Source organism: Ailuropoda melanoleuca, chromosome 7, assembly GCF_002007445.2.
Source record: "Ailuropoda melanoleuca isolate Jingjing chromosome 7, ASM200744v2, whole genome shotgun sequence".
In the NCBI taxonomy this organism is placed as follows: Eukaryota; Metazoa; Chordata; class Mammalia; order Carnivora; family Ursidae; genus Ailuropoda; species Ailuropoda melanoleuca.
Window position 1 is genome coordinate 72815756 of NC_048224.1, and position 27187 is coordinate 72842942.

At 42.3% G+C, this 27187-nt stretch overlaps 1 protein-coding gene and 1 non-coding gene across 5 annotated transcripts in view; both read right to left on the minus strand.

Annotated features, from left to right (window-relative positions):
• The window catches only part of N4BP2L1 (NEDD4 binding protein 2 like 1), a 28264-nt gene extending 1866 nt beyond the window's left edge, over positions 1 to 26398 (minus strand). Inside the window, exons 1-5 of one of the 4 annotated variants that reach the window (XM_034665050.1) lie at positions 25711 to 26087; positions 25480 to 25536; positions 3306 to 3433; positions 2904 to 2992; positions 918 to 994 (exon numbers count right to left, since the gene is read on the minus strand). In XM_034665050.1, coding sequence (XP_034520941.1) covers positions 918 to 994; positions 2904 to 2992; positions 3306 to 3433; positions 25480 to 25536; positions 25711 to 25832 — 473 coding nt within the window. In that variant the 5' untranslated portion in view covers positions 25833 to 26087. Of the gene's footprint in view, positions 1 to 799; positions 869 to 917; positions 995 to 2903; positions 2993 to 3305; positions 3434 to 25479; positions 25537 to 25653 lie in introns of all 4 variants that reach the window. The other 3 variants (XM_002918222.4, XM_034665051.1, XM_034665052.1) reach the window with 3 other exon arrangements.
• Positions 18570 to 18698, minus strand: LOC117803199. Its single transcript, XR_004626891.1, has one exon. It is a non-coding gene; the product is annotated as a small nucleolar RNA SNORA16B/SNORA16A family (small nucleolar RNA).
• Positions 26399 to 27187: the final 789 nt, after the last annotated feature.

Sequence of the window (27187 nt, forward strand, 5' to 3'; positions counted from 1 at the left end):
ACCCTGAGGCTGGCAAAGAGCAAGAGCTTCACAAATGGCTTTGTTTCTGAAAATCTCAATTCTGTGCCTCACGACATAAAAGAACACCATGAGATCTTTTTATTATATATTTGCCTGTTAATCATGCACATCTCTATAATCCATTCATGTCAGTCCATTCTAGATACTTATAGATGCTAATTAAAATAATCTTAAATTCAAGCGGGCATGAGAACCCACTGGGGATATAGCTTGAAATGCAATTACCAGAGATTCCCACTATGGAACCGGGCCCATGAACTAGGATTTCTACAACCCCCTCAAGCAAGCCTGATGGGGGTGCGCCACAGACCCACTTTGGAAACGCTATCTGCTTGTAATGGTAGAATGAACTGGCCATATTCCTAAAAAGTAAATTCTGATCTCACTGGTTACTTTAAATCACTGGCATTACCTAATAACACAGATAGTGAATATTAGGACTCATGCACTCAGTCAACAAGTTAGTGTCACTTGGACATGTATTGCTTTATAAATTAGAAGCAGCATCTAGACCATAAATGAACCACAGACTGTTCAACATCTAAAGGTCTTTATTTAGCCTAAACGCAGAAACACCACTGACATATGCAATCCCATGCAGAGAAAAGTGCTTTCAAACACTCATTAATGAAGAAGCATTTCAGCAGAAAGTTAAATGTGTCCTTTAAAAGGACCAAGTCCAAGCCAAGGTTTAGCATTTAGCATTATATTAGAAAACTGACCCAAAACTAAAGTCTTCACATTAATAATTCCAAAGTTATCAATTTCCAAGAATTACCATTTCTGGCCTGAAAACTACCATGTCCATTTCCAGCCTGAAAAGATTCTTTTGTTCGGTCTGAAATACCTGAAAATAGCAGGATACATAATGAGGAACTAGAAAAACAAAGAAGTACCTTGCTAACTCTTGAACGTTGAATTTCCAGCGAGTGTCAGGTTCTCGGAATATAACTTCATAGTTATTTTCAAGTGCCTGATTTTTCAAAAGTACATAAAACATTGAAGACATGGTATGTATGTTTGGGAATGTTTATGCTGCCATTTCACATTTACTACAAATCCTTTCTACAATTCCTCCGTTTTACCAGTAATCCAAGGCCTGAGTTTATCCTAACAAGCACAGTTGGTTTATTTCCATACTTAGCCACTCTCAGATTATATCATGGCTCCTAGTGATCAATTTTGGTCCATTTGATCTAGTATGTAGGAAAATTATAAAGGTTCTTTGATTTGGGACATTTTTAAAAATAGATAGCTGAACTAGTTTTAAATATCCTGTTCACAGGTATGAGAAATGCATTCAGTGGCTTCTCAAAGTCCATTATATGATTATCATAGAGTTTCTTCTGTCAAATGCCCTGTCCCATGCGTCACGCCTTGGTTAGAAAGTGAGGGTACCATAGGAACAGAGCTTATGAAATAAAAGTGATTTTCCCATACTCTCTACAAACTCTTCCCGCCAAAATGAGCTTTCCCCTCTATGCAACACAGTTGGGCCCAGGGCACTGTGCCCCATTTTCCTCAAGTTTAGAAAATGATTACAGTCTCCATACAAACATCCAAATATTCTTTGCATTCATAAATTGGCTACTACTTTTTTTATCACAAAATCTGAACTCTATTATCACTGTTGTTTATTGTGTTATAAAATACAGAACGAAAAGATCAAAGTAAAAAGATTTCCTCTTCATTCCTGAGATGGACCCCTCTAATTAGAGAAGGATTCAAATATCACAAATGGAAAATATCTCATTTCTGGGTCTTACTAATAACTGTGGATGGCTGAAAAAGATTGTACATTCTAGATAATAAAAAATAAAAAAGTAAAATGTCTTCCCTTCAGCAATTCTCCCGCTAACTCTTGATTTTGAGTTGTGCCTTGATTAGACTATTATGTCCCTGCTCATCTCTCTCCCAAGGGGACTCTTGGTCCGTGAACTGAAGTAACCACAAAGCTGATGTTCATTCCTTCCTACATGCACCCTGAGTCCCACAGGCTGGGCCCAAGTCACCCTGACGGACGTACAGTTCGAGAAAAGCACACGTGTATAGAAGCTAGTTTGCCCCCAAATTAAAAAGAAGCCATAAAGAGATTGCCACAAGCCCCATTTAGAGATATTCCCTTTACAGTTAGCCAAGTGGGGATTGTGTGTGACAAAATTAGACTGCTCAGCTGCCTTCCTCCTGCCCTGTGTGTTTCAGGATCTTTTCTCCTGTCTATATACCCGATAGGAAGTGAAAACTTATTACTGTAAGAGGTGAAATATGTCTGAAAAAAGATCAGACGTATTTCAAAATTAAAAATACGCACAATGTTTTATTCATCTTACTGTTCTTTCCTATTCTGACCATAGAGAGCCGAGTTGTTATCTTTGTATATTTATATTCTAGTATCCTAATAGGGTTACAGTGCTAATCCTCCATCCGTTTTTAAACCAAAGAAAAAAAAAGTTGCCCCGGACTCTCCGGCAGCAAGAGTACCCAGCACTGAAATCCCTGGCTCGCCAAAGACACAAGTGTCTCATTAGCATCTGCCACTCTGCGGGTAGCATTGTGCGTCCCGTATTCCCCTGCACGTCTCAGAGGCTGCTCCCGTGCCTGTATGTCTGCCCTTGGGAAAATAATCAAGACAGAAACACTATCAAGAATTCGGACCAAGGACGATTTAATAATGTACCCTGAGGTGATATTAGCATCTCAGCGAATTTGAGCCATGGAACAACAGAGAAACACTAAAATGAAACCTCTTTACCTGCACCCTGAGAGAGCTACGATTAATAAAGATGAGATCATGGCAGATCAGAAGAAGAGGAAAGAACAAATGTTGCAACTTTCTCACAAAATGTCCGTAACTGAAAATTCAGAATGATGCTTCTTCCTACCATGACTGCATAGGGCTTCATTTCCCAGGCGTGGAGGTTGGTATTATCAATAATAATGGGGGATATGCCATTCCTCATTGCTTTTCTGGCTGCAACACAATGTTACATAACAGTGAACAACATGCAACAATCAGAAGGGTGAGCGTACTCCATATTTTGTTATTTTTTTATCACAGTTGTCCTCATTACACAACTTTAGTGCCACATATTTCAGAACCCATTACCAACCATTTTCTTTTTTCTGGAATCTAGGGAGGTTATACTCTGAAATTCTCTTTTTTGGGGGGGGGAATGGCAGAACTTTTGATTACACTCCTTCTAGAAAACGTATTCGTTCTGCAGCAGCTACAAACCTACGTGCACAACGGGATTTCCCGGGGAATTTGGAAAGGAATTTGTCACCTCTTTTCTGGTTCCACTCATGCGCTTCCTCCAGGAAGTCAGGATTGAACTCATAGGCACCGTCTTCCCTGAAGAAAAAATCATCCGTGCTGAAAATCAGGGCCCTGGGAAAGTCGTGTTGCAATTGTCTAGAAAGTGGGGAAATAAGAGATGCTTTATGACTATGCACAGCCATCACAGGGACTATTTCCTTCCATCGCTAACATTTAGTGGTTTGTAATGATGAGGCCACCAGGTTGCATGTTGTTGAAATTCACTTTAAGGAGAGAGATGCTTATCATCTCTGGAAGGTACCAGTCCTTCACAGGAGGCAAGAGAGAGCCAACGGGGGCTGTGCGTGCAGCCCAACTGCTAAAACTCAGAAGCGTGGTCACCTCATTGACTTCCGCAGCACCAAGACTGACTCGAGATGAAACCTGGGAGGTCAAGGAGAAGGCGGGGCGCTGGTCTTCGTGGGCGCTAGTCCTCATTGCCATTGTGCAAGGGATGCACCAGTGTGCCCCCCCCCCCGCCCACGGTGCCGGGCCCCCAGGCCGCAGCCCTGCCCTTCCCTGCCGTCTCTCACCTGTCCCGGGTCCCAGCTCCTTGGAGCTCTGGTCTCTGTAACGACCCATCTGAGACCCTAGTTCTTGCTGAGGTATGAGAGGCGGATAAAAGGGCTGCGTGTGTGTGCGACCCCTACCCCGGTACCAGTTTCCGTCTTAACAGTGACCTACACCGAATGAGGACAAGCACCCCGGAAGGCAAGAGTAGAGCCAGCCTTCCCCAGGCCTTCTTCAACCACCCTCTCACACTCTCGAAATAGGAAAATACTACAGCAAAAAGGAAAACCATCATGGAGGGAGCCCTTTAAAACAAAATAAAACCAACAAAAAAGCATAGTAAATTCTGCACAAAATCACTTCCGAGGTTAGATATTTCCACTTGAAATCCTTATTCAGACAATTTGTGGGGAGAAGATGGATATGACAGTAGAGAGTAAGTAACTGGGTGAATCTCTGAGCCGCCTCTCGTCATCTGCAGGAACGATGACTTCACCTATCCTGCTTGGTTACCACACAGACCTGATAACAGGGGGGGTCCCGGGGGCAGCGCCCAACACCGTCAGTTTCTTTCTTCTGTCCCTGCGGCACCAAAACAAAATCAGCAGGCAAGCAGAACACATGACCAAACGGATATGCTCAGAACAGAAAGGGAGGAAAAAAGAATAAAAAGGAAAAAGCCTGGAGGAGAAAAGGCTGGAGAATGACTAGAACAGGAAATGCAAAGGGGAAAGCAGAGCTGTTCAACCGTTGTTGTGTGTTTGTCCTTCTCCATGAGAAAAGCTCTCTTTAATCAGGACAGAGCAGAATGAGCATAAGGCACCAGAGCCCAGATCCTAAACCCGCTTCTAAATTGCTCTGCAAGCCTTGGGTTCAATTCTTAACTCTTCTCTACCCGGTCAGGTGACCTCTCTCTCTCTCTAAGCTCTTTCCCTGACCGAAAACCACAGTTAGGCATCACGACCTACGAAACAGAGCTTCGAGTGAGGCTTGGATCAGATCAGATCTGGGGAAACATTTTGCAAATGGTGAGGCACTTTAACAGCGTCAAGTACTACTATTGTATTAATAGTTAAAATCCACCAACCCCAACTGTTGCTATGCCACAGTGGTAAAATACACTGGAGTGTGGATGTAATCTCGAAATTACTGCAAGTGATTTCGTACGGCAGTGAGCGAAAGAAATGAAACACCAAAATATAGCAAATGCCTCAATGTTCAAGAATGAGCGAACACATTCCAGAAACAGTAAATAAACAAACATCTCTGTCAAAATTCTTCAGCAGGCTTGAAAGCATTTAAAAAGAAAGCAGCATAATAGCGGGTGGGCTGAGTTGGTAAACAGGGAAAAATTCAAGGGACATACTCTTACATCTTGATATAAATAGAGTCTGATGGTCTCTCTTGATGGCCTTGTGGAAAAATGCAGACGAGAAGATAATGTATTTTAATACCCGGAGAATATTAGATAACTATCCAACTCATTAAACATTCACTGAGCATTTAAAATATGCCAAGTACTGGGTGAAGTGTGAAGGTACAAAAATAAAACAGAATAGCTGCTTGCAAGGAATTCACAGCCTAGGGAAGGAGCCAGACACAGCAGACCTAACACTCAGTGTGAGGTACAGAAGAAGGACAAGAGAACTTGGGGTCGGGGGCAAGTTCAGACAGGGAAGCATTATAAAGCTGACAACAGTGACTTGGATCCCGACACAGGAGAAAAGTCTGCCGCTGGGGGAGGGGGTTAAAAGCATGAAAGGTAAAGCTCATGCTTCGGGGCTTGTTAGGAGAAGGAGCCCTAGGGAAAAACAGGAGCGGTTGAAAAGGGGCAAAGCGTATTTGCAGCAGTTTTCCATTCTGAGCGCTATGCGATGTAAAGAGAGATTTGGCAAGCTGGGCTATGTCCAGAGAAGAGTGACCAGGTCAGTGTAAGGTCTGAAAACCGTGGAAACCATGATGAGAAGAGATCATCAAAGGCTTGTGGGGTGTTTAAAGTGCGAAGAGATGGTAAAAGTGACTCATGACAGGTCTCCCATCCCAGGCAGCCCATTGCTGGGAAGGGTAACGACCTGAGTTCACGGATCAGCAGTTCGGGGTGGGCACATCGGGGCAGTTCTGCCGGTCTTGCCTGGGACCGTTCACGCAGCCACAGTCATCTAACAAGTGAGGCGTGGAGAGGTCTCAGCGGGCCTCCTGCATGGACGCGTCTGCCGGTGCTGTCGGCTGCCCCTTGGCCCATGTGGTCTCTCAACCTCGGGGAGGCTACCCCAGGCCTCTTCACAACCCTCGGTAGTTCAGAGGGCAGCAGTGCAAGCTGCTGGCCTTCCACCGCGTTCTGCCGGTCAAAGCAAGTTGCCGTGCTGGCCCCCAGTGAAAGGGGAGGGAACTAAGCAACAGGAGAGGTGGCAAGGAAATGTGGCCACTTAGTTTACCACGGATACAGAAAGTGGCACCAAAGAAAAGTATAAAGGGGATTTGATGGAACAAATTTGCCTCGTTTGCATATACATGTCTTTTATTTAACTTTAAAGATACTCAAGCGGAAAAGCCCAAATTGTAAGTCCAAACTTTAACCTCCAAAGCAAACAATTATTATGACGACACCTTAGAAAAAAAAATCTAAAGGCAGCACTAAGGCGCGCCTGGTTGGCGCAGTCCGTTAAGCAACTGACTCTTGATTTCAGCTCAGGTCATGATCTCGGGGTCGTGAGACTCGGCTCAGTGCTGAGCTGGCTTGAGATTCTCTCTCCCCCGGCCCTCCCCGCGCACACGCACACATTCTCTCTCTCAAATAAAAAAATCTTTAATGGCAGCACTAAATGCATGTGTATTTTATATTTGTGACTATTTTACAGTTCTAAATTATTTTCATCAAGTTATCTAGTCTAAATAATGAAAGATGTATTCAGAGGTTAAATAATAGCATAATAACTTATTTTCCTTATCTTTGTATATACTAAGTTAAGAAAGTTATGCATACTGGTTCCAAGAGTTTTTTTTTTTCTTTTGGTCCCAGATTTGATATCCCTTCTAAATCTGGTTTTGTTTGTTTTCCTTTTAAGTCTGCCAGTCATAGGTTTCGTTATGGTCTTTTACCATTTTCAGAGTTGAACTTTTCTTCTCCTGTACATAGCCTTGTCTACCCTTGTTTTCCACTTTATGGCTTATATTATCTAGTGGAAGTTAATATTCTCACTAATGTTTCCTTTAAAAAAGCTTTAAGACATGAGTGTCCAATTCACATTTTATTTCAATCCTATTTCTTTTAGAAAACAAAACACACACACACATACACACACACACGCACGCACAAAGAAACTACTGCCCCCCTTGACTGTAAAATTCTGCTTTAGATAAAAGTTAAATTGTTCAGGGCCAGCATGGGGCTAGACCACGTGCTCATCATTTCCTAAGAGCTATCTGACTGTAGCCTAACTGGTCCTCCTAGCCAACAGGCAGGCAAAAATCTGAGTGTTTTTCACCTCTGCAGCTCCCACGGAACCTGGGGAGGCTGGGGAAGTAGGAGGTTTGTCTGTCTGACCTTCCTGAATGATCATTCCTTTCAAAACCTTGGTTTTTTTGTTTTTTGTTTTTAAGATTTTATTTATTTATTTGACAGACAGAGAGAGCACAAGCAGGGGAAGTGGCAGGCAGAGGGAGAGGGAGAAGCAGACTCCCCGCTGAGCAGGGAGCCCGACGTGGGGCTCGATCCCAGGACCCTGGGATCATGACCTGAGCTGAAGGCAGATGCTTAACCAACTGAGCCACCCAGGCGCCCCCAAAACCTTGTTTTTATCTTCAGCTGAATGTTCAGTTAACTGAACATTTAGCACTGGCAGGTCCAGCAGCATCTGCAATCCGCAGGACAATAACAGCTCTCCTAGCTACATAAAGAACTGATGAAACAGACAAACCTTGACTTTCTCAAACTTAGGTGGAAGCAATAAATACCGCTCCATCAGCTTCAGAAGGGATGCGGACAGTGCATCAGCTCTAGCTTTCTTTGTGGTGGTCAAGAGCTTCATGCAATAGGGAAATAGAAAGACAATTATTTCCACATAACCTTCACTTCCACAGCTCCCCCTCCCCACTTAAAATGACTGCTGTGAGAGAAGTTCAGGTATTAATCTTGATCTCACAACTTATCACTCTTGTGTAATTCTTTAGTAGCAAATACCCATGGGAACACATTTAGCTACCTATTGGTCACTCATTCCCTGACAAAGTCCAATGTTACTATGTAATTTTGAGTTGCACCCCCAACTTTCCTATGGAAGTTTCCAACATGCAAAATAGACAGAATAAAACAATCACTCCCTATGGACCAATGACCCAGGTTCAACAAGTATCATAGCCAGGGCGCCTGAGTGGCCCAGTCGGTAAATCATCTGACTCTTGATTCGGGCTCAGGTCATGATCTCAGGGTTGTGAGATCGAGATCTGCAGAGGGCTCCGTGCTGGTGGTGGAGCCTGCTTAAAATTCTCTCCCTCCCTCTGTCCCCCCTCCCTCCTGCACACATGCTTTCTCTCAAATTAAAAAAAAAAATTATCATAGCCAGTCTCATTTCACCTGCTACATACTTCATTTCACCAAACGTCCGGTCAGTGTTCAGATTTCCCTGATCCTCTCATCAATGTGTCCCTAGGGTTGATCTGTTGGACGCGAGAGCCAACAAGATCCATACATTGTACCTGGATCCATGTCCCTTATGCCTCATGTATTCCACTTTTCTCTCTCCTTTTTATTTCCACCTGAACTCTCCCCCCATAACCTTTCATATTTAGATGTTCAAACCCTTAGAAATAAGCCGAAAGAATAACTCAATCAACATTGCTTATTCTTCATCTCCAGTCACCAATTGTCAACATTTGGCCTCATTTATTTTCTCTCTCACATACAGACTGTTGACAAACTATTCAAAAATTAACTTTCAGACATTGTGACATTTCGCTCCTAAATTCCTTGTCAAGTATCTCCTATGGACAAGGACATTCTCCTACATAACTAAAATAACATGATCACATCTAGAAAATGAACACTAATTTATAATAGCTAATGTCAATAGAATTTTTTAAATTTAAATTTTTAAAATTTTTTAAATGTCCCTGGTGATCCCAACAGTGTCTTTCATAGGTTCAAGTTCTGCATCTGGTTTTATGTCTCTTTGGGTCTTTTCTCTTTTTAATGTTCAGTTAGACACTGTATCATCATTAGTTTTTTCAGTGATTCATTAGTTGCATATGACACCCAGGGCTCATCATAACACGTGCCCTCCTCAATACCCATCACCTTGTTACCCCCTTCTGCTACCCCCTCCCCTCTGAAAACCTCAGTTTGTTTCCCAGGGTCATAGTCTCTCATGGTTTGTCTCCCTCTCTAATTTCTCCCCCTTCAGATTTCCCTCCCTTCCCCTACGGTCCTACGTTCCACATCTTTGGCGTCTTTTAATCTAGAACTGTCCTCACACCCTCTTGGTTTCCCTTTTTGAAGAGTCCAGGTCTGTTGGCTTAAGAACGCCCTACAGTCCGAATTTTTCTGATGGTTTCCTCAGGATTAGAACCAGGTGACATGTTTTCAGAAGGAAAGTACAGAGGTAATGTTTGTGTACTTCTGTTTGCACATAATGACCGTCCACACTTTCGTGTTCCTTCTGGTCACTTGGCTAACAGGTGGTGTCAGCCAGATCTCTCCTCTGTAAAGGAACATTGATTCCCTTGTAATATTATGTAACGTCAGGCCAGGAGGGCAGGGATGGGGGGTGGGCGGTGACCCTGTGAGACCCCACGTAATGATCCTGTTGCCCACCAAACTTTCCCTCGATGATCTTTACTTGCACTGCTGACCACTGCCTGAGTCAAGGAGTACATTAGTTATTGCACAATGTTGATTTTTCTCATGATGTAATGTCTTCTGTATTTACTTCGTGGCATTGTCTTGTAAAGAGGAGCTTTCTTTCCCCTTCCGTTTTAATAACCTTTAACATCATTATTCTTTACGATGCTCAAGTTGTCCCATATTTGGCCAGTAGGTACCCTTCAAGCTGGCTCCTCTGTCTTTGTCTACACAAACCTTAAAAATATTGTTTTTCCTTTCTAATTAGCAAAGAAATCCATATTCAGTGCAGAATATTTTTAAGCAAAAAAACTGCAAAAAAGGGGATGATCCCATATTCGCCCATCAAAACATAATTATTAACATTTTGATCTTCTTTCCAGGAGATAGAAAGGTAGGTAGGTGAGTGGGTAGGTAGAATTTCTTTTTTATCTGATATTTTGTTACATTAGAACAGAAACATAATATAGAGCATACCAAGTTTTCACCAAACTTATTTCCAAAGCAATTACTTCCCACCCCATGAAATATCTTGCTATGACATTATTTTTAATGATTATGACATAAATATTCACTTGGATGTATCATAATTTACTCTGCCAATGCCCTCTAATTAAGCATTTACTTTGTACCAACTTCTTTATCAGCAAGATTATTTTACATGTGCTGATCACTTAGAGAAACTCTTTTATGAATTGCATTTTCGTATCCTTTGTTAATAAACGTTATCGCCTTTTTACTGAATATGTAAATTTTTAAAAATTTTATCTATATAAACTCTAACATAAAAGTCTAAACTTTTAAAAATTTTCCGAGTCATATGTATCCATCTTTTACTCTCTATTTTCTGCCTCTGATGATATATTTACAACAGTCTTTCCCACCCCAGGTTTATGTAAATATTTATCTTTGTTCTATTACATTGTACTCCCCAATCCATCTAAAATTTTATTTTGGTATCCTGTATTGGTTAAGGATCTAACTGGATTGTTTTTTTTTTTTTTTCCACATGGAAACCTGGTTGTCCCAAACTCATTAACTCAATACTTTGTCAATTTCCCATTGCTTTAAAATACGTTTTTTAGGGGAGCCTGGGTGGCTCAGTCGTTAAGTGTCTGCCTTCGGCTCAGGGCGTGATCCCGGCATTCCGGGATCGAGCCCCACATCAGACTCCTACGCTGGGAGCCTGCTTCTTCCTCTCCCACTCCCCCTGCTTGTGTTCCCTCTCTCACTGGCTGTCTCTCTCTGTATCAAATAAATAAATAAAATCTTTTTTAAAAAAATAAAATAAAATACGTTTTTTATAGTCTAAATGATAAATAATTAGGCCTGTTACTGGACTTTCTGTTTTGTTCCACTAAGCTTGATGTGTAAATTCTTCATTATCTTCTTTTCCAGTATTTTTCTATTTTTTAAATTATATCCAGTGGTTGTGAATCTTTCCTTTATACAATTTATAATTTTCTTATTTTGTTGAAGAGACACTTCTGACGGATACCACGTAAAAGGATTTTTTTTAAGTAGGCTCTACGCCCAACATGGGGCTTGAACTCACGACCCTGACATCAAGAGTCACATGCTCTATGGACTGAGCCAGCCAGGCGCCCCAAGGATATCCTTTTCTAGATGTGTTTGATTCTTCTCCTGGTGGGCTAAAATTGGTTGTCCCAATAAACTTTCTTTTCTTTGCAAGAGTGCTAAGCAGTACACAAGGGGCTCGGCATAAATTATCTCTCCTTAACCTTTATAACAATTTTATGAAGTAAATAATTTTTTCTCTCGTTTTTAGATAAAGAAACTAAACCTTCAAGAGGTTAAATAATTGGTCCAGGTGTACACAGCCTGGTTGCTGTGCTGCCTAAATTTTACCTCAGATCTACACAGAGTCGGGCTACATGAGTGTTAAATACTTGGTGAGCTCTTGTGTGTCTGAGAAAGACCTTCTATTGTCTTCACACATTGGCAGTTTGGCTGGATGAGAACTAGTGGATTACAGTCCTTTCCCACAGATGTTTACAGTTCAACTGTGTTTCAGTTAGAAATGGGTTTAACTGCATTTAGCAGAAAACCCAGGTAAGAGTGTCTTTTAAAAATTTATATACTACATATAAAAAATACAGAGATACCACGTGGCCCCAGGTCAACAATGGATCTAGGTATCTACCACCTCTCTTAGCATGAGGCTTCCATTCCTGCCTTCCTCCATTCTGTGCCTCCGAGCGGGCCCAGAAGGCCACTGCAGCTCCAGCTTTCACATCTGTGTTCTACAAGACGGAAAGAGGCAGGAGAGCCTTAAAAATGTAGTTTTATAGTTGGCATGTTGCCACACCCAACAAAAAGGAACTAAGGAAGTTGGAGTAGTTAATTAATAGTTTTGCAACAGTCTTACCAGTATATGTCTAAGTACTGAGTTCATCTTTTTATCACTTTTGTTTAGGTCTTCAACTCAGAAATATGTGCTATTCTATCTGTAAGCGTTGCTTTGGTTATATTAACTATGGTTTTATTTGATTATATTTATTAACACATTTGTCTTCTATATTATTCTCTGATTTTCTGTACTCTAATTCTATTCATCTCTATCTCTAATGGACTTTTAAAGTCCAACATTTTCTTTGGATTCTTTTTTAAAAATAGGTCTCATTTAGCTCCTTTTTCATTATTTTCTGTTTCTTAGCCAACTCCCTTTGTATTTCAGACACCTTAATATTATTTTTTTTATCTCATAACATGGAGAGGAATTTTCTAGAAAAAAAACTTTAAATACATAGAAAAGGAAAAATAATATAACAAATATCTGTATACCTACCACCTGGAGCTATAATTGTTAACATTTTTCTCATATTTGTTTTGTTGGCTTAAAATTCAACCAACCCCCTGCCCTTAACTCTGGCATTCCCAACACCTTTACCATACTTTTCTTTTCCCTTTTCCAGAACACTTATCCCTTCTAACATAATATATATTTTATCCCTCTAACATAATATATAATTTTCTTTATACTTTACATCTGCTTCCCTACCTCTGGCATACAAAGTCTATGAGGGCAGGATTTTTGTTTTGTTCACTAATTATTCTCAAGTACCATAGAAGACTGCCTGGAATATAGCAGGCACTCAATAAATATTTGTTGAATGAATAAATGAAGGAAAAGTATATTTTTATATATATTCATGTTTATATACAGACTTAGTCCATTCCTTTTAACGGCTACATGTAGTACTCCATTATCAACAAATACAGTTAACATTTATTAAATGCTTACTGTGTTCCAACACTATTCTAATGGCTTTACATTTATCATATAATGCTCAAATAGACCCGAGATAAGTACCGTTAGTAACCCCTGTGGTACGGATGATGAAATTAAGACTCACTTCAGCTCTAATGACACACAGATTGAAAGTGAAGAGATAAAAAGATATTTCATACCAAGGGAAAAGAAAAGAAAGTTGGAATAGCAAAACTCATATCAGACAAAACCAACTTTAAAATAAGACTGGAGGCGCCTGGGTGGCTCAGTTGGTTGAGCATCTGACTCTTGATTTCAGCTCAGGTCATGATTTCAGGGTCGTGGGATCGAGCCCCATGTTTGGCTCTGCACTCAGCACAGAGTCTGCTTGTTCCTCTTCCTCTGCTCCTCCCCCACCCCCACTCATGCTCGTTCTCTTAAATAAATAAAATCTTAAAAAAAAAAAAAGACTATAACAAAAGACAAAGACATTACCTAATGATAAAGGAGTCAACCCAAGAAGAGGATAGAACATTCGTAAATATTTATGCACCCAACATAGGGGCACCTAAACAGATAAAGCAAATATTTAGACAAAATGGAAGAAATTGACAGTAATACAGTAATACTGTGGACTTTAATACCCCACTTTCATCAATGAATAGGTTACCCAGGCAGAAAATCAATAAGGAAACATGGACCTTAAACAACACATTAGACCTAATGGGCTTAATATACAGAACATTTCATCCAAAAACGGCAGAATATACATTCTCTTCAAGTGCACATGGAACACTGTCACACATAGATTATATGTTAGGCCACATAACAAGTTTCAATAAATTCAAGAGGACTCAAGTCATATCAAACATCTTTTCTGATAACAATGGTATGAAGCTAGAAATCAATAAGAGAAGAAAACTGGAAAAAAACACAAACATTTGGAGACTAAACAGCCTACTAAGTGACCAGTGTGTCAATGAACACATCAATAAGAAAATCAAAAAATACCCGAGACAAATTAAAATGGAAACATAACTTTCTAAATCTACGGGATATAGCAATAGCTGTTCTAAGAGGGATGTTCATGGCGATACAGACCTACTTCTGGAAATAAGAAAATCCCAAATAAACAATCTAACTTTACACCTAAAAGAACTAAAACAGAAGAAAAAACAAGGCCCAAAGTTAGTAGAAGGAAGGAAATAATAAAGATCAGTGCAGAAATAAATGAAATAGAGACTAAAAGAAGGACAACAGAAAAGATCAATGAAACTAATAGCTGTTTTTTTTGAAAAGATAAACAAAATCAATAAATTTCATGAAGGAAAAAAGACTCATCAAGAAAAAAAGAGAAAGGACCCAAATAAATAAGAAACTAAAGAGACGTTGTAACTGACATCACAGAAATTCAAAGAATTATAACAGACTACCACAAATAAGTATATGCCAACAAATTGGAAAATCTAGAAGAAATGGACAAATTCCTAGAAACACACATTCCAAGACTGAATCATGAAAAAAAAGAAAATCTACATAGACAAATTACAAGTAACAAAACTGAATCAGTAATTTTAGAACTCCCAAAAAACAAAAGTCCAGGACCAGAGAGCTTCACAGGTGAATTTTTTTACTAAACATTTTTTTTTAAGATTTTATTTATTTACTTGACAGAGATAGAGACAGCCAGCGAGAGAGGGAACACAAGCAGGGGGAGTGGGAGAGGAAGAAGCAGGCTCATAGCGGAGGAGCCTGACGTGGGGCTCGATCCCACAACACCGGGATCACACCCTGAGCTGAAGGCAGACACCGCTGTGCCACCCAGGCGCCCCTTACTAAACATTTAAAGAAGAATTAGTCCCTATCTTTCTCAAATTATTCCAAAAAAACAAAGAGGAAGTAACAATTCCAAACTCATTTTATGAGGTCGGCATTACCTTGATAGTAAAATCAGACAAAGACACCACAAAACAAAGAAAATTTGGGGCCAATATCTTTGATGAACATAGATGCAAAGATCCTCAAAAAAATATTAGCAAACCAAATTCAGTACTCCATTAAAAGGATCATACACCACGATCAAGTGGGCTTTATTCCAGGGCTGCAAGGATGGTACGCCATCTGCAAATCAATCAATGTGATATACCACATTAACAAAACAAAGGATAAAAATCATATGAACATCTAAATAGTTGCAGAAAAAGCACTTGACAGAAATCAACATCCAGTTTTATCCTCCCGGCCACTGGGCAGCATAACAGCTATCCTGTGTGGCCCAAGCAAGGTCCTTTAGGCATCTGTCTGAGCAGCCCTCCTTGGGGTCCTAGTCATGAGCCCAAGAACCCAGCTGGAAGTGGAGGCATGGTATGTGAGTCCTGGAGGGAGATGATGCTGCAGGATTGTCCATGCCCATGGTGGGGTTGAGCGGGGTGGCAGGGGGAGCCTGCAGCAGGAGGGCCAAACTGTTGGTGGCCCTTGTCTTATTCCAGTGCTTGCCCTGGGTTGTACCTTCAACATCCATTTATGATTAAAAACTCCCAAAAAAGTGGTTATAGAAGGAATGTACCTCAACATAATAAAGGCCACATATGACAAATCCACAGCTAACATCATGCTCAATGGTGAAAAGCTAAAAGCTTTTCCTCTAGGAGCAGGAACAAGATAAGGATGCCCACTCTTGCCACTTTTATTCGACATAGTACAGGAAGCCCTAGCTACAGCAATCAGGCAAGAAAAAGAAATAAAAGGCTTGATTCAAACTGGTCAGGAAGAAGTAAAACTGTCACTATTTGCAGATGACATGATACTATACCCAGAAAACCCCAAAGACATCAAAAAACTATTAGAACTAATAAATGAATTCAGTAAAGTTCCAGAGTACAAAAGTAACATACAGAAATCAGTTGCATTTCTATATACTAATAATGAGCTATCCGAAAGAGAAATGAAGAAAACAATCTTTTTAAACTGCATCAAAAAATAAAATAAAATGCCTAGGGATAAATTTAACATAGTAGGTTAAACACCTGCACTCTGAAAACTGTAAGAAGATTTTATTGATGAAAGAAATTGAAATAAATTGACAGGTATAACATGATCATGGATTGGAAGAATTAGTATTGTCAAAATGTCTCTACTACCTAAAGCAATCTTCAGATTCAATGCATTCCTCATCAAAATACCAACAGTATTTTTCATAGAACTAGAACAAATAATATTAAAATATATATGGAACAACAAAAGACCCCAAACAGCCAAAGCAATCTTGAGAAAGAAGAACAATGCTGGAGGCATTATGCTCCCTGATTTCAAACTACACTACAAAGCTATAGTTATCAAGACAGTGTATAGTACTGGCACAAAATAGACACCTAGATCAATGAAATAGAATAGAGAGCCCAGAAATAAACCCACATTTATATGGTCAATCTAGACAAAGGAGTCTAGAAAAACAATGGGGAAAAGACAGTCTCTTCAATAGATGGTGCTGGGAAAGCTGGATGGCCATATGCAAAAGAATGGGCCACTTTCTTACACCATACACAAAATAAACTCCAAATGGATTAAAGACCTGAATGTAACATGTGAAACCATAAAACTCCTAAAAGAAAATATAGGTAGTAAGCTCTTTGCCATTGCTCCTAGTAATATTTTTTCAGACCAGTCTCCTTAGGCAAGGGCAACAAAAGCTAGAACAAACAAATGGAATTACATCAAACTGAAAAGCTTTTGCACAGTGAAGGAAATCATCAACAAAGTAAGAAGGCAACCTACTGAATGCGAGAAGTTATTTGCAAGCCATACATCCAGTAAAGGATTAATATCCAAAATATGTAAAGAACTTACATAATTTAATATCAAAAAATATCTGATTTAAAAATAGGCAGAAGACAAAAGACATTTCTCCAAAGAAGACATGCAGATGGCCAACAGTCACATGAAAAGGTGCTCAATGTCACTAGTCATCAGGCAAATGCAAATCAAAACCCCAATGAGATATCACCTCACGCCAGGCAGCCTGGCCATTATCAAAAAGACAAGAAATAACAAGAGTTGGTAAGGATATGGATAAAAGAGATCCTCATACAGTGCTGGTGGGGATGTAAATTGGTGCACCCACTATGAAAAAATGTATGGGAGTTGTGCAAAAAGTTAAAAAAAGAACCACCATTTGATCCAGTCATTCCACATCTGAGTATTTATCTGAAGAAAACAAAACACCAATTTGAAGAGCTATATGCACCCGTGTTCACGGCAGCATTATGTACAATAGCCCAGATACGAAAGCAACCTAAGTGTCCATCGACAGATGAATGGACAACGAAGATGTGGTGCGTATATGAAATATGCCTTAGCCATAAAAAGATAAATTCCTGCCATTTGTGAGAACGTGGGTGGACCTCGAGGGTATTATGCTAAGTGAGATAAGTCAGACAAAGAAACACAAGATGATTTCACTTATATGTGGAATCTAAAAAACAAAACAAATGTCGTATGTCGATGACATCTCATTAAAGCCAAAAAAAAAAACACAAAGACCCATGAGCGGTACAGCTGGATTCAATTCTAGACCTCCGGTCCCAGAGCTGCGCACTAGAAAATAAACAAACCACACTTATTTATCTTTTTCTCTAGTGACATTTAGTTTGTTTGCAATGTTCCCTACCATGAACGAGTTTCAGCGAACATCATTGTGCCTATCTGCCTTTGCATGCGTGGAACCGTTCCTGAGGGCATACACATCAAGTGGACTAGCCATGGAGTCCTTTTTTGTTTTTTGCAAGTACAGAGCAGAGCAGATGTTATTTAAACTTTTCTTCTTCCGTTCAGAAAATATTTTTTTCTCCGATAGAATATATGTTCCATGAAGGCAGGGATTTTTGTCTGTTTTGTTCACTGCGCTCTTCTAAGCGAATAGAAGAATGTCTACATGAGAGATATTCAGTAAGTACCTGCTGAATATATGAATGGTTCTTGAATATTAGGCTCTGTTGCCTTAATTATGCAAACACTTTTTATACAGCCCCACACTATGTGAGGAGAATTTCTAGTTACTCATCTTTATACATTGAGAATTCTTCTTGGACTCCAGCACTTTCTCTGATGTTATTGGTATTCTCCTCAAGGACTTTACACTGGGGGGGTCAGGAACAAGTTCTACGACTCAACAGCCTGAAGAGAATGGGGTGGGAGCCACAGCGGTAAATGACTTGGGACAGTGTCCCCTGAGTTCCGGTGTGGTTTGTCTCTCATGTTGCCAAGCACCATGCCAAGGCTGAGCCTTGCCCTTGGAGAGATGCCGCTCAACCACTGCCAGCCCACGGACGCTACCAAGCCCCAGTGGCACAGGAGACTCCAGGGAAGAGTTCCCAGTCTGTCCCACTGCTCACTCTGGCCCTTACCCTCTGTGCCTCTGAAGTAGGGCATGTTAATGAGATCCCAAACCAGACTCTCAGATAGCCCTCAAGTGCCAGTGTGGTCCCACTCCATGCTATCTAGAAGAGCTTCCTTTCTCTTGCATGTGAATAGCTCCCATCTGTAGAATCTAGCAATGGTACTGGTTTCCCCACGTTTCTATCACTGGTCAATTCAGCCATGTTCAGAAAAGGAGAAGGCAATCAGAAGCACACCAACCTCAGTATTAACTTGTTTTTAGCTGTGTTTTCCCAAAATGTCATAAATCAGTTACAGAACGGAACAGTGGTCGAACAGGAAAACTGTCACTTTCGGCTCTTTTTTGACTCCTGTTGCTATGTGAAAGCAGCTGCATCTTTGATTCTAATTTTTCAAACTCTTTTTAGTGTAACTACTGGGTGGTGGAGATGGCACATCCAATATCTTCACGTGTGAAACACAGGAATCATTCTCTTGTGCACAGATGGAAGAGAACTTTCGAGGGAGTGGCCGTACCCCTTTTTTTCTCTTGTCTATTTTCCACAGCCCATTCATTCCTTTGCAACTCACTTCACGTGAACAATTTCCTTTTCACTTTTGTACTTTACTCAAGACCCATGCTGACAACTGAGCTGACAACTCTTAGCAAGCTTCTGAATTAATAAATCCATCAAATATTTAGTGATTTAGGCCTGCGAGGTGCCAGACCTTTTCTCTTCTCTCATCAGAAGAGAAAATAGTTCCCGATCTCATGGAGCTTACAACACATCTCATCTCACGAAGCTTACCTCCTAGTAAAAGAAGCAGGTAATAAATAAGTAAGCATATGTCAGACGGTGCTAATGTACGGGAGAAAAGAAAGTCAAAGTACAGGGCAAAGAATGTTGGGGAGGCGCTACTTTAGGGAGCAGAGAAAGCCCTCTCAGACCCGCTTCATCATATCCTTAAAAAGTGTGGAAAAAGAACATTAATAAGAAATTACTGCTTCTGTAATCACACACCACACCTGCAATATTCTATGGTTCTGATCCAGCGGGGTGCTCTCCCACTATCCCAGTGGCTCCAGGACCACGGCGGTGGTGAGTCTCCTGCATAGCTGGGCAGCCTTTCCAGCAAGTAATTATAAACACACACTGCACTGTGTCTTCTCACTCTCTGTGAAACATTTATAGCATATAGTCCTTATTCACCCCAACCTCTGGAAAGAGGTATTGTAAGGACTCTCAGCAATGGAGAGGGGAGGATTTAAAGCCCACCTTAGGAAAGTCATTAAAAATATAAAAGGCTAGTAGTTTCACCAAGTAGACCTAAGCGAACAGAGATCTGATATGTCACCTGATACTTTATTTTTATATACACAGACTTGGAATACTGCAAACTTTCTATTTTGACCTCACTTTTATTTACAAGAGCCCTGGCCTCATAAATAGAAACACCATGGTCCAAGCCTGCTGGTCAGGGGCGCTGTGGAGCACAGGATGCTTTGGGGGTCTAACTACTCACTACTTAGCTAACCTAACTGATCCCTTCTTCTCAATTTTCCCCCATATTTCACTGCATTTGCTTATAAAGTATACCTTTATCCTCACCTCTGTCTTATCATTTCATCACATCAGGAAAGCATCCTCTCACTTCCTTGGAAAGCTCTAGCGCCCCAAAATAATGGAAAGGCATTTCTCTTGATGGAAATTTCATGTTATGCGGAGACACGAACAGAAGAAAAGACAGCTGTCAGCGAGCATCCTTCGAGCCTAACTGAATCCATGTTACAAACCATTTGTCATGGTGCCAAAAGGAACTGGAACATTGGTAAGGAGGCAACATGTACTAGAGCATGGGTCTCAGATTTTGCTTTGATTGATAATGTAAAGATTCAAAGAAATTCCAGGGAACTGACATAAAGTTGACAACATTTTTTGTATATAGCCTTAAAAACAAAAGGAAGAACTACCCTCTTCTTTTGCCATTTCATTTCATTTCATTTCAAATGGGCAATTTCATGGTATATCCATGCCGTGGAATATTGTTCAGCCATAAAAAGTAATGAGGTTCTGATATAGGCTACAACATGAATGAATCTTGGAAACATTAAGCCAAATGAAATAAGCCAGACACAAAAAGACAAATATAGGATGATTCTACTTACATGAGGTATCTAGGAAAGTAGATCAGATGTTACCAGGGGTTGAGGAGAAGGGGGGATGGGGAGTTATTGCTTCATGAGTAGAGTTTCTTGAAATAGATACTGGTGATGGTTGCATGTCATGTAATTAATGCCATTGAATTATATACTTAAAAAATGGTTACAATGGCCCAAAAGGGGGACATTTTCACACACACACACACACACACACACACACACACACACACACACACACTGCAAAGCACAGAGGTAAACAGATCGTCCACAGAAGCTTGCATTGATGTAAGAGGAAAGGACGGATGCAGTTCCAGGTGAGTCTGTCAGTTCAGCTGTGGAAACAGATCCTTCTGGATCATCTCCTGAGAGTGAAAAGGTCTTGGGATCGGAATCCTACTTCTTCTATCAACTCGGTACTTCTGTGTCCAGGTTTTGGTGTTCCCCACGATCTGGCTCTGAGTTGACCTAACCAACACATTCACCAATTGGAACCATCCACTTCAGTCCAGCCATTCTCTTCACTGGCTGAGGAGTCCACCCAGCTGTCTCCCAACTCCATCTCCTTATTCATGTTGCTAATCCTTCCCTTTGTTCAGCCACATCCTCCCCATCTTCAAGACCAGCTCAAGAGCCATTTCCACATGGAAGAGATTATCTCTCGTCCATAGTTTTCCTATCCTCCTAATCATCCTAGTGGCCTCCCTGGCCTTGAACACCACCAACAGCGTGTAAAATGCTCTTCCCCGTTAGAGCTCACTTACCCACAGCAGTGTATGGACTATTGTTTTCCATTTGCTAGTCTTTTGTAGGCGCCTTCGCTAAATCTTATTTACTAAGCAAGTACTAATAGTCTTTTAAGTACCCAACAAATACTATTATTGTTGATTAGTGAATAATAATTAACAATAGTTGGCATTTACATAGCCCACACATTCCACAGTGCTTTCACACACATAATTATGGGATCATTGTTTACCAGTCTCTTAAGTCCCCACAACAAACTTATTAATGAAATGTTAGCTCCATTTTAATGAAAAAGAACCTGAGGTGTCAAAGAATGAAGTAGCTCATGTGAGTTCATATGCTAATTAACAAATTAATAATTAATATATTTACTAATAAAATGACAATAATTAAAATCAGTCTTGTGTATTATAAAGTTTCCTAATATACGTCCAACTGAGAATAAACCTAGGAAAAAGGCTTTTTATATAGAAAATGACATTTATTGTTATTTAATAAATGTTTTGTCACACACCTGATTCTATTTAGCCAAGTTATTTCTCAAAACTATTTTTAACTTAATTTTTTTTAAGACATTATTTATTTATTTATTTTTATTTGAGAGAGAGAGCACAAGCAGGGAGGGAGAGGGGCAGAGGGAGAAGCAGAAGCAGACTCCCCACTGAGCAGGGAGCCCGATGTGGGGCTCGATCCCAGGACCCTGGGATCATGACCTGAGTTGAAGGCAGCCACTTAGCCGACTGAGCCACCCAGGTGCCCCTGTTTTCAACTTTAAAAAGTTAACAAGTAATACATATTTGTCATAGAAAAATAAGAAAATAAGTCAGGAGGGAAAGTCTATAATCCCACTATCTAAAGTCAACAACTATTAACATATGTTTTCACACATTTGTCTATGATTATATGTAGACCCCCTTTCTTTGAATAGAAAATGGTATTTTTTGTATAGATAGAGAGAGATAGATAGCTTTGCTAATACGTTTTTTAGCTTAATGGGGGGGATGAATCTATTTGCATGTTAAATACATCTATGTTCCCATTAATGACTGCATGACTTGTAAGCTAATCCTCTATTTTTGTATGTTTAAGTTGGTTCACATTTTTTTCTATCATATAAAAAAGCTCTGTGATGAACATTTCTCTATCTTCATGCACTTGTCCAATTGCCTTGGGATGAATTCCTGGAAGTAGGACTTACAAGTCAATGGTAAGAAACTATCTTTGAAAATTTTTTTCATGAAACAGAGGTGATAAAACAGATTTAGGGGCATGCTAAGTTTTCAGTACTCCATCGTACTCAAAAATTTTTTTAACCAGATAAAACTCTGTTTTTTAAATATGTCCAAAGAATTTAAATAGATGGTTTTAACATCCCAGCCCTTTCAAACTATAAAAACATATAGATGAAAAGCACAGAAATCTAACATTGATTTGGAAGACAAGACATACCCTAATTCAATCACACTTTTATTATTTATTTAATAAATGAGAAAAGCAGAAAAAAAAGAGGAACCCACATTTGTAAAAACAATCTCCTCCAATTTTTAAAAACTTTTTTTATTTTTCTGATTTAAAAAATACATATTCATTATCGAAAATCTGGAAAATACAGAGAATAAAGAAAATATGAATTTCCCAGAATCCAACAATACATCAGATAGTCTTACAGTTTTACTACTTTCTTCACATGCATACTGTTTAACAATTTGCCGTTTTCCTTCTCTCCCCCACCCGACCCCCACAGAAAGAACGGGAAGGCAGGTTCTTGAGGGCCACACCGGTGACATCCGCCACACCATTTCATCCTCACTGAAGGCTTCCCTCCTTGCTGAGTTGTGGCCTGTTTCCCTTCTTACTTTCCAGATTGCTACACAAATGCACAAGCCACCACCCCACGCCACACCACCCAGAGCCGGGCCAAGGCTCCTCTGCCTCCAGAACTCCCAGCCCGAGAACTGACAAAGTCAACCTCCAGCTGCCTGCTTCATGCCAGAGCCAGGCTTCTCCCCGGGGAACACCGTGAAGATTTATCGCAGCTGATCGACATCTGAAGCAGCAAGTAAGACCTCATAAAATGTATACAACACTTTAAAGTTTAGCAAGTTCTGTCACACACATTTTAACCTCTGCGAGAGTCTTCTGAAGCGGACAGAGCAGATATCCGCGTGTAACAGAAAAGGAAACGAGGGTGCAGGGGAGCTGAGTAAAGGTCTTAGATAGTGAGTGTCAGAGCTCGGATTTGAAGCCATAAATTGACTCCAGGGTCAGAGCTCTTTACCTAGCCATTATTAACAAACCATTCTTGAGACTGACAACTAGAAATGAAGAGCCAAAAGGATCTTCAATAAATCACCTAATCTAGTCCCTTCTTAGCGTTCACGTGTAAGGAAAGTAAGTTCCAGAGAAGCTAGGTGATTGCCGAAAGTCACCAGCTTTCATGATGAAGAGGATCTAAAGCCACAATCTTCAGACTCCCAGGCCAGGGCTCACGCCAGTCGTCCCTAGAGAGATGTTCTTTAATAAGTTGGTCTCCCATCCGGTGTCTTCTGCTTAGCCAAATGGCAACCAGGAATTTAAAATCCTAAAAGTGTAGAATGTTAGAGCCAGAAGGGACCTTAAAGACCACCCCGGCCAACCCGCTCACTTTACAGATGTGGAATCTAAGGTCCAAATCCCACGGCTTTGGATGTTCAGTTCTATGCACTTTCCTTCCACTCGCCCTGTCACTTCCCTTCTGAGTAGTGAAAAACAAAATCTGGCCAAAGAGTTCACTTCCTTTTTTGACACTCCGCGTGCCACAGGACACAGATCAGCAGAATCAAAGTGAAACTAAACGGGATTTGAATTCAGAAGCTACTTAGTTTGTAACAGAGGTACCCACCATGACTGTATGACAAAATATCCAAGTTCTGCTGGGTTCTAAGCAGGCTCCCCCACTCTCCACCTCCCTAACCAGAGAGAAGGCCTACCGAAACCCATGCGTTTTAGGAAATGGTACCTATGACCCTTTGGAAGTCACCACCCCTTAAATCTGTGAAAATGTAGCAATACTGTTTGGCTAAAGGCTTTCACTCCACAAACCAGCCAGGAATCCGAATTAAAACTGGCAGCACATCACCAGGGCTGTCACAGTTCGCTGACCCCAATGGACTCAGCCCCTGCTCCCACCATCTTCGTGTACCCCCCAAACCAGCTCCTGAATGTCTGCTAACCTTGATTCTTCTGTAGCAGTTCCACGGTTCTACGGCTAGCCTTACTTCTCGAACGAGAAGGAAAGCTCCTTGAGGGCAAGAGACTACTTCTACCGCCCCTAGCTTCAAGAAGCTTGAAGGATAAACAAAACCATGTGTAAAACCAAGCCCAGTCACAGAGGTGTAAACAGGGAGCCAAGGAGCCCTGGGGACGGGCGTCTACTGGTGGGGAGGGGTAGCTGCTGGGTAAGGTAACAGATCCGAGTCTGAAAGGGCTAGTGGAATCAGTCGAGCACAGGTAGGCGGAAGGCAAGCCAGGCAGGCGGGCCAGCGTCAGCAAAAGCAAGGAGCCAAACAGCTCAACGTTGCCGTAGCATCAAGTGCAAGGCGGGGAGTGGTGGGCACTGAGGGTGTAGCGGTGGGCCCAGCAAGGAGGCGGCCGGCAACAAGCCCGCGTAATTCGCGCTGACCTGTGCGGGGAGGGCAGCTTACGCAATTCGCGAGTAAACGAATTTGGGCGCCCCTTGCCAGGCTCTGTCAATGACCGCCTGTGGTGGCCGCGCCGGCCCCCTCCCCCATGCACCTGTGCGCCTTCGCAGCTGCCAGAGCAAACGCAGGGCTGCCTTATTCCGCTAGATTTCCAACGCGGGCCGCACGCCCCCCGACCACGGCCACTGCTGCCTCGGCCCCCCCTCCCGCCCCCTGGCCCTCGCGTTTCTCCGCTCCGGTTTAAAACGCCTGTTGACGCACTGTGGCGGGTGCCTGCGCGCTAGCGGGCGGCCCCGCGGTTTTCTCTGCAGTCGCCACCGGGGTTCCTGAAGAAGAATCCCTGCGGGCCTCCCGACCCCGGGCTGGGGAGGCCGGGGGCGGCGGAGGCTCCCTCGGCCCGGCTGGCCCGGGGCCTGACACGGCGACCGGGCAGTGGCCAGTGCCCTCTGGGGCTTGCGCAAGGCGCAGTGCCGAAATCCGTCCTCCCGGGAAAGCGCAGCATGGAAACAAACAGGACGGGCCGCCCTCCTCTCCCGGCCCGCGCCCGAGCGGGCACCGGGGGCGGCGCGGGCTCCTCCGCAGCCAGGCTCCGGCCGGGGCCAGGACCTGGCCAGTGTAGTTTTCCCCGAGCCCGGGAGGCCTCGCAGGAGGTAGAGGTGTTTCCTAAAGCTGTGGCGGCGCGGAGGTGTCCCACGCGGGGGCGNCGCGGGGCGGCGCGGCTCCGGGCAGGGGCTCGCTCGGCCGGGGTCCGCGCGCCGGCGCCCAGGCCGTTGTCATTACCTGGCCAGTGTAGTTTTCCCCGAGCCCGGGAGGCCTCGCAGGAGGTAGAGGTGTTTCCTAAAGCTGTGGCGGCGCGGAGGTGTCCCACGCGGGGGCGGCGGGGCCGGCGGCCGAGGGTTCTGCTGCTGCTGCTGCTGGAGGCTCAGCCTCCCAAAGGATTCAAGAAAACTCTCCTCCATGGGGTGGGGGCTGGCTGCGAGAGCCCTGGGTTCCCTTTCCTGAAGTCACGGTCTTGGCCAAAGCTGTTGTTTTTGTGGCTCTCCGGCCATGTGATAGATGGAGGGGCGGGCGCTCGGAGCCCAGCCCCTCCTTCCCACCCGAGCGAACCGCGCTGCGTGGGAGGGGGCGTCCCTACCTGGAAAGCTGGGGACGCTGGGAGACTGGCAGCCAGGAGAGCCTGGGTGACGCTCCCCACCCCCCGACCCCTGCCCCGCTCTCCGACTCCCTCCCTTGCCTTCGGCGTCCTTCGTCCTGAGGGGAGAGGGCCTGCCCGGTGGGACACTGAGATACTTCCCCGGGCCGCCCGCCATGGAAGTCAGGCCCTCTGCAACAGCCCTCCTCCACCGCACCCCCGACTGGCTTAGACCTTGAAAGTGAAATAATTGTAGTCGATGATTAAAGAACGTGAACAGCATCTTGAATCGTAACAGTAAAGTCTATTGTCTCCCCCAGTTTGTGAGTACCAGTATCTGGCTAGTGTCCCAGCGGCTAATACCGCTGTCCCGGGGCCTGTATCATTTCTTTTTTTTTTTTTTTTTTTTTTTATCCTTTTTAGCCTGCCAAAAATATTCTTAGAAAGCTTTGTTGCCTCTACATAACTTTAACTCTCATCAGAAAAAGCACTCCTTAAAACTCAGATTGATCTATCGACAGTAGCATAAAGTAGGTCTCATGAGAAGACCTGTACGGCCCAGGAACTTGCTCTGCTGCCACCTGAAAAGACACGGCCTCTCTGGAAGGATTTCAGCTCCCCAGGGAAAGGAGCAGCCTGCTGAAAGCATTCATAGAGAAGTATCCAGAATTAAGTTCTAAGTTCCAGGAACTGGTGAGTGCCAGTTGCTTGATCACCATAGCACTCTCCAATATTTCACACTCAAGAGTGTGATAGAGTGATCCTATTTTTTGAACCAAAATTCAAGATGCATGGACCAAAAGAGACAATATTGAAAATACCATGCTGGAAAAATCCCGGATATCTGGTGGCTTTGGCTGTAATAATTATTGTAAAGTAAATTCATTTTGTTTCTGGCAGCTAAGGTATGAAAACTTTGAAAAGAAATTGTGAAGAAAAGCAATTTCCTTCTGAAACAAAATCCAGAGATTTCATAATAAACTTTGGAAAAAAGGGTGCAAGTAGGGAAGGGGCTGTGTGCTGAGAATCGCACCTTCCCCTTGGAATTTCCCTGGAGAGGTGGGGGCAGGGAGATGAGCTGCTCTAGCTTTCCCGAATCAGAGGAAGGATCTTGGCACTGCTGAGAAAACTAAAATTTCAAAAGCTTCCCTAAATATTAGGGGAAAACCATAAGGAACAGAG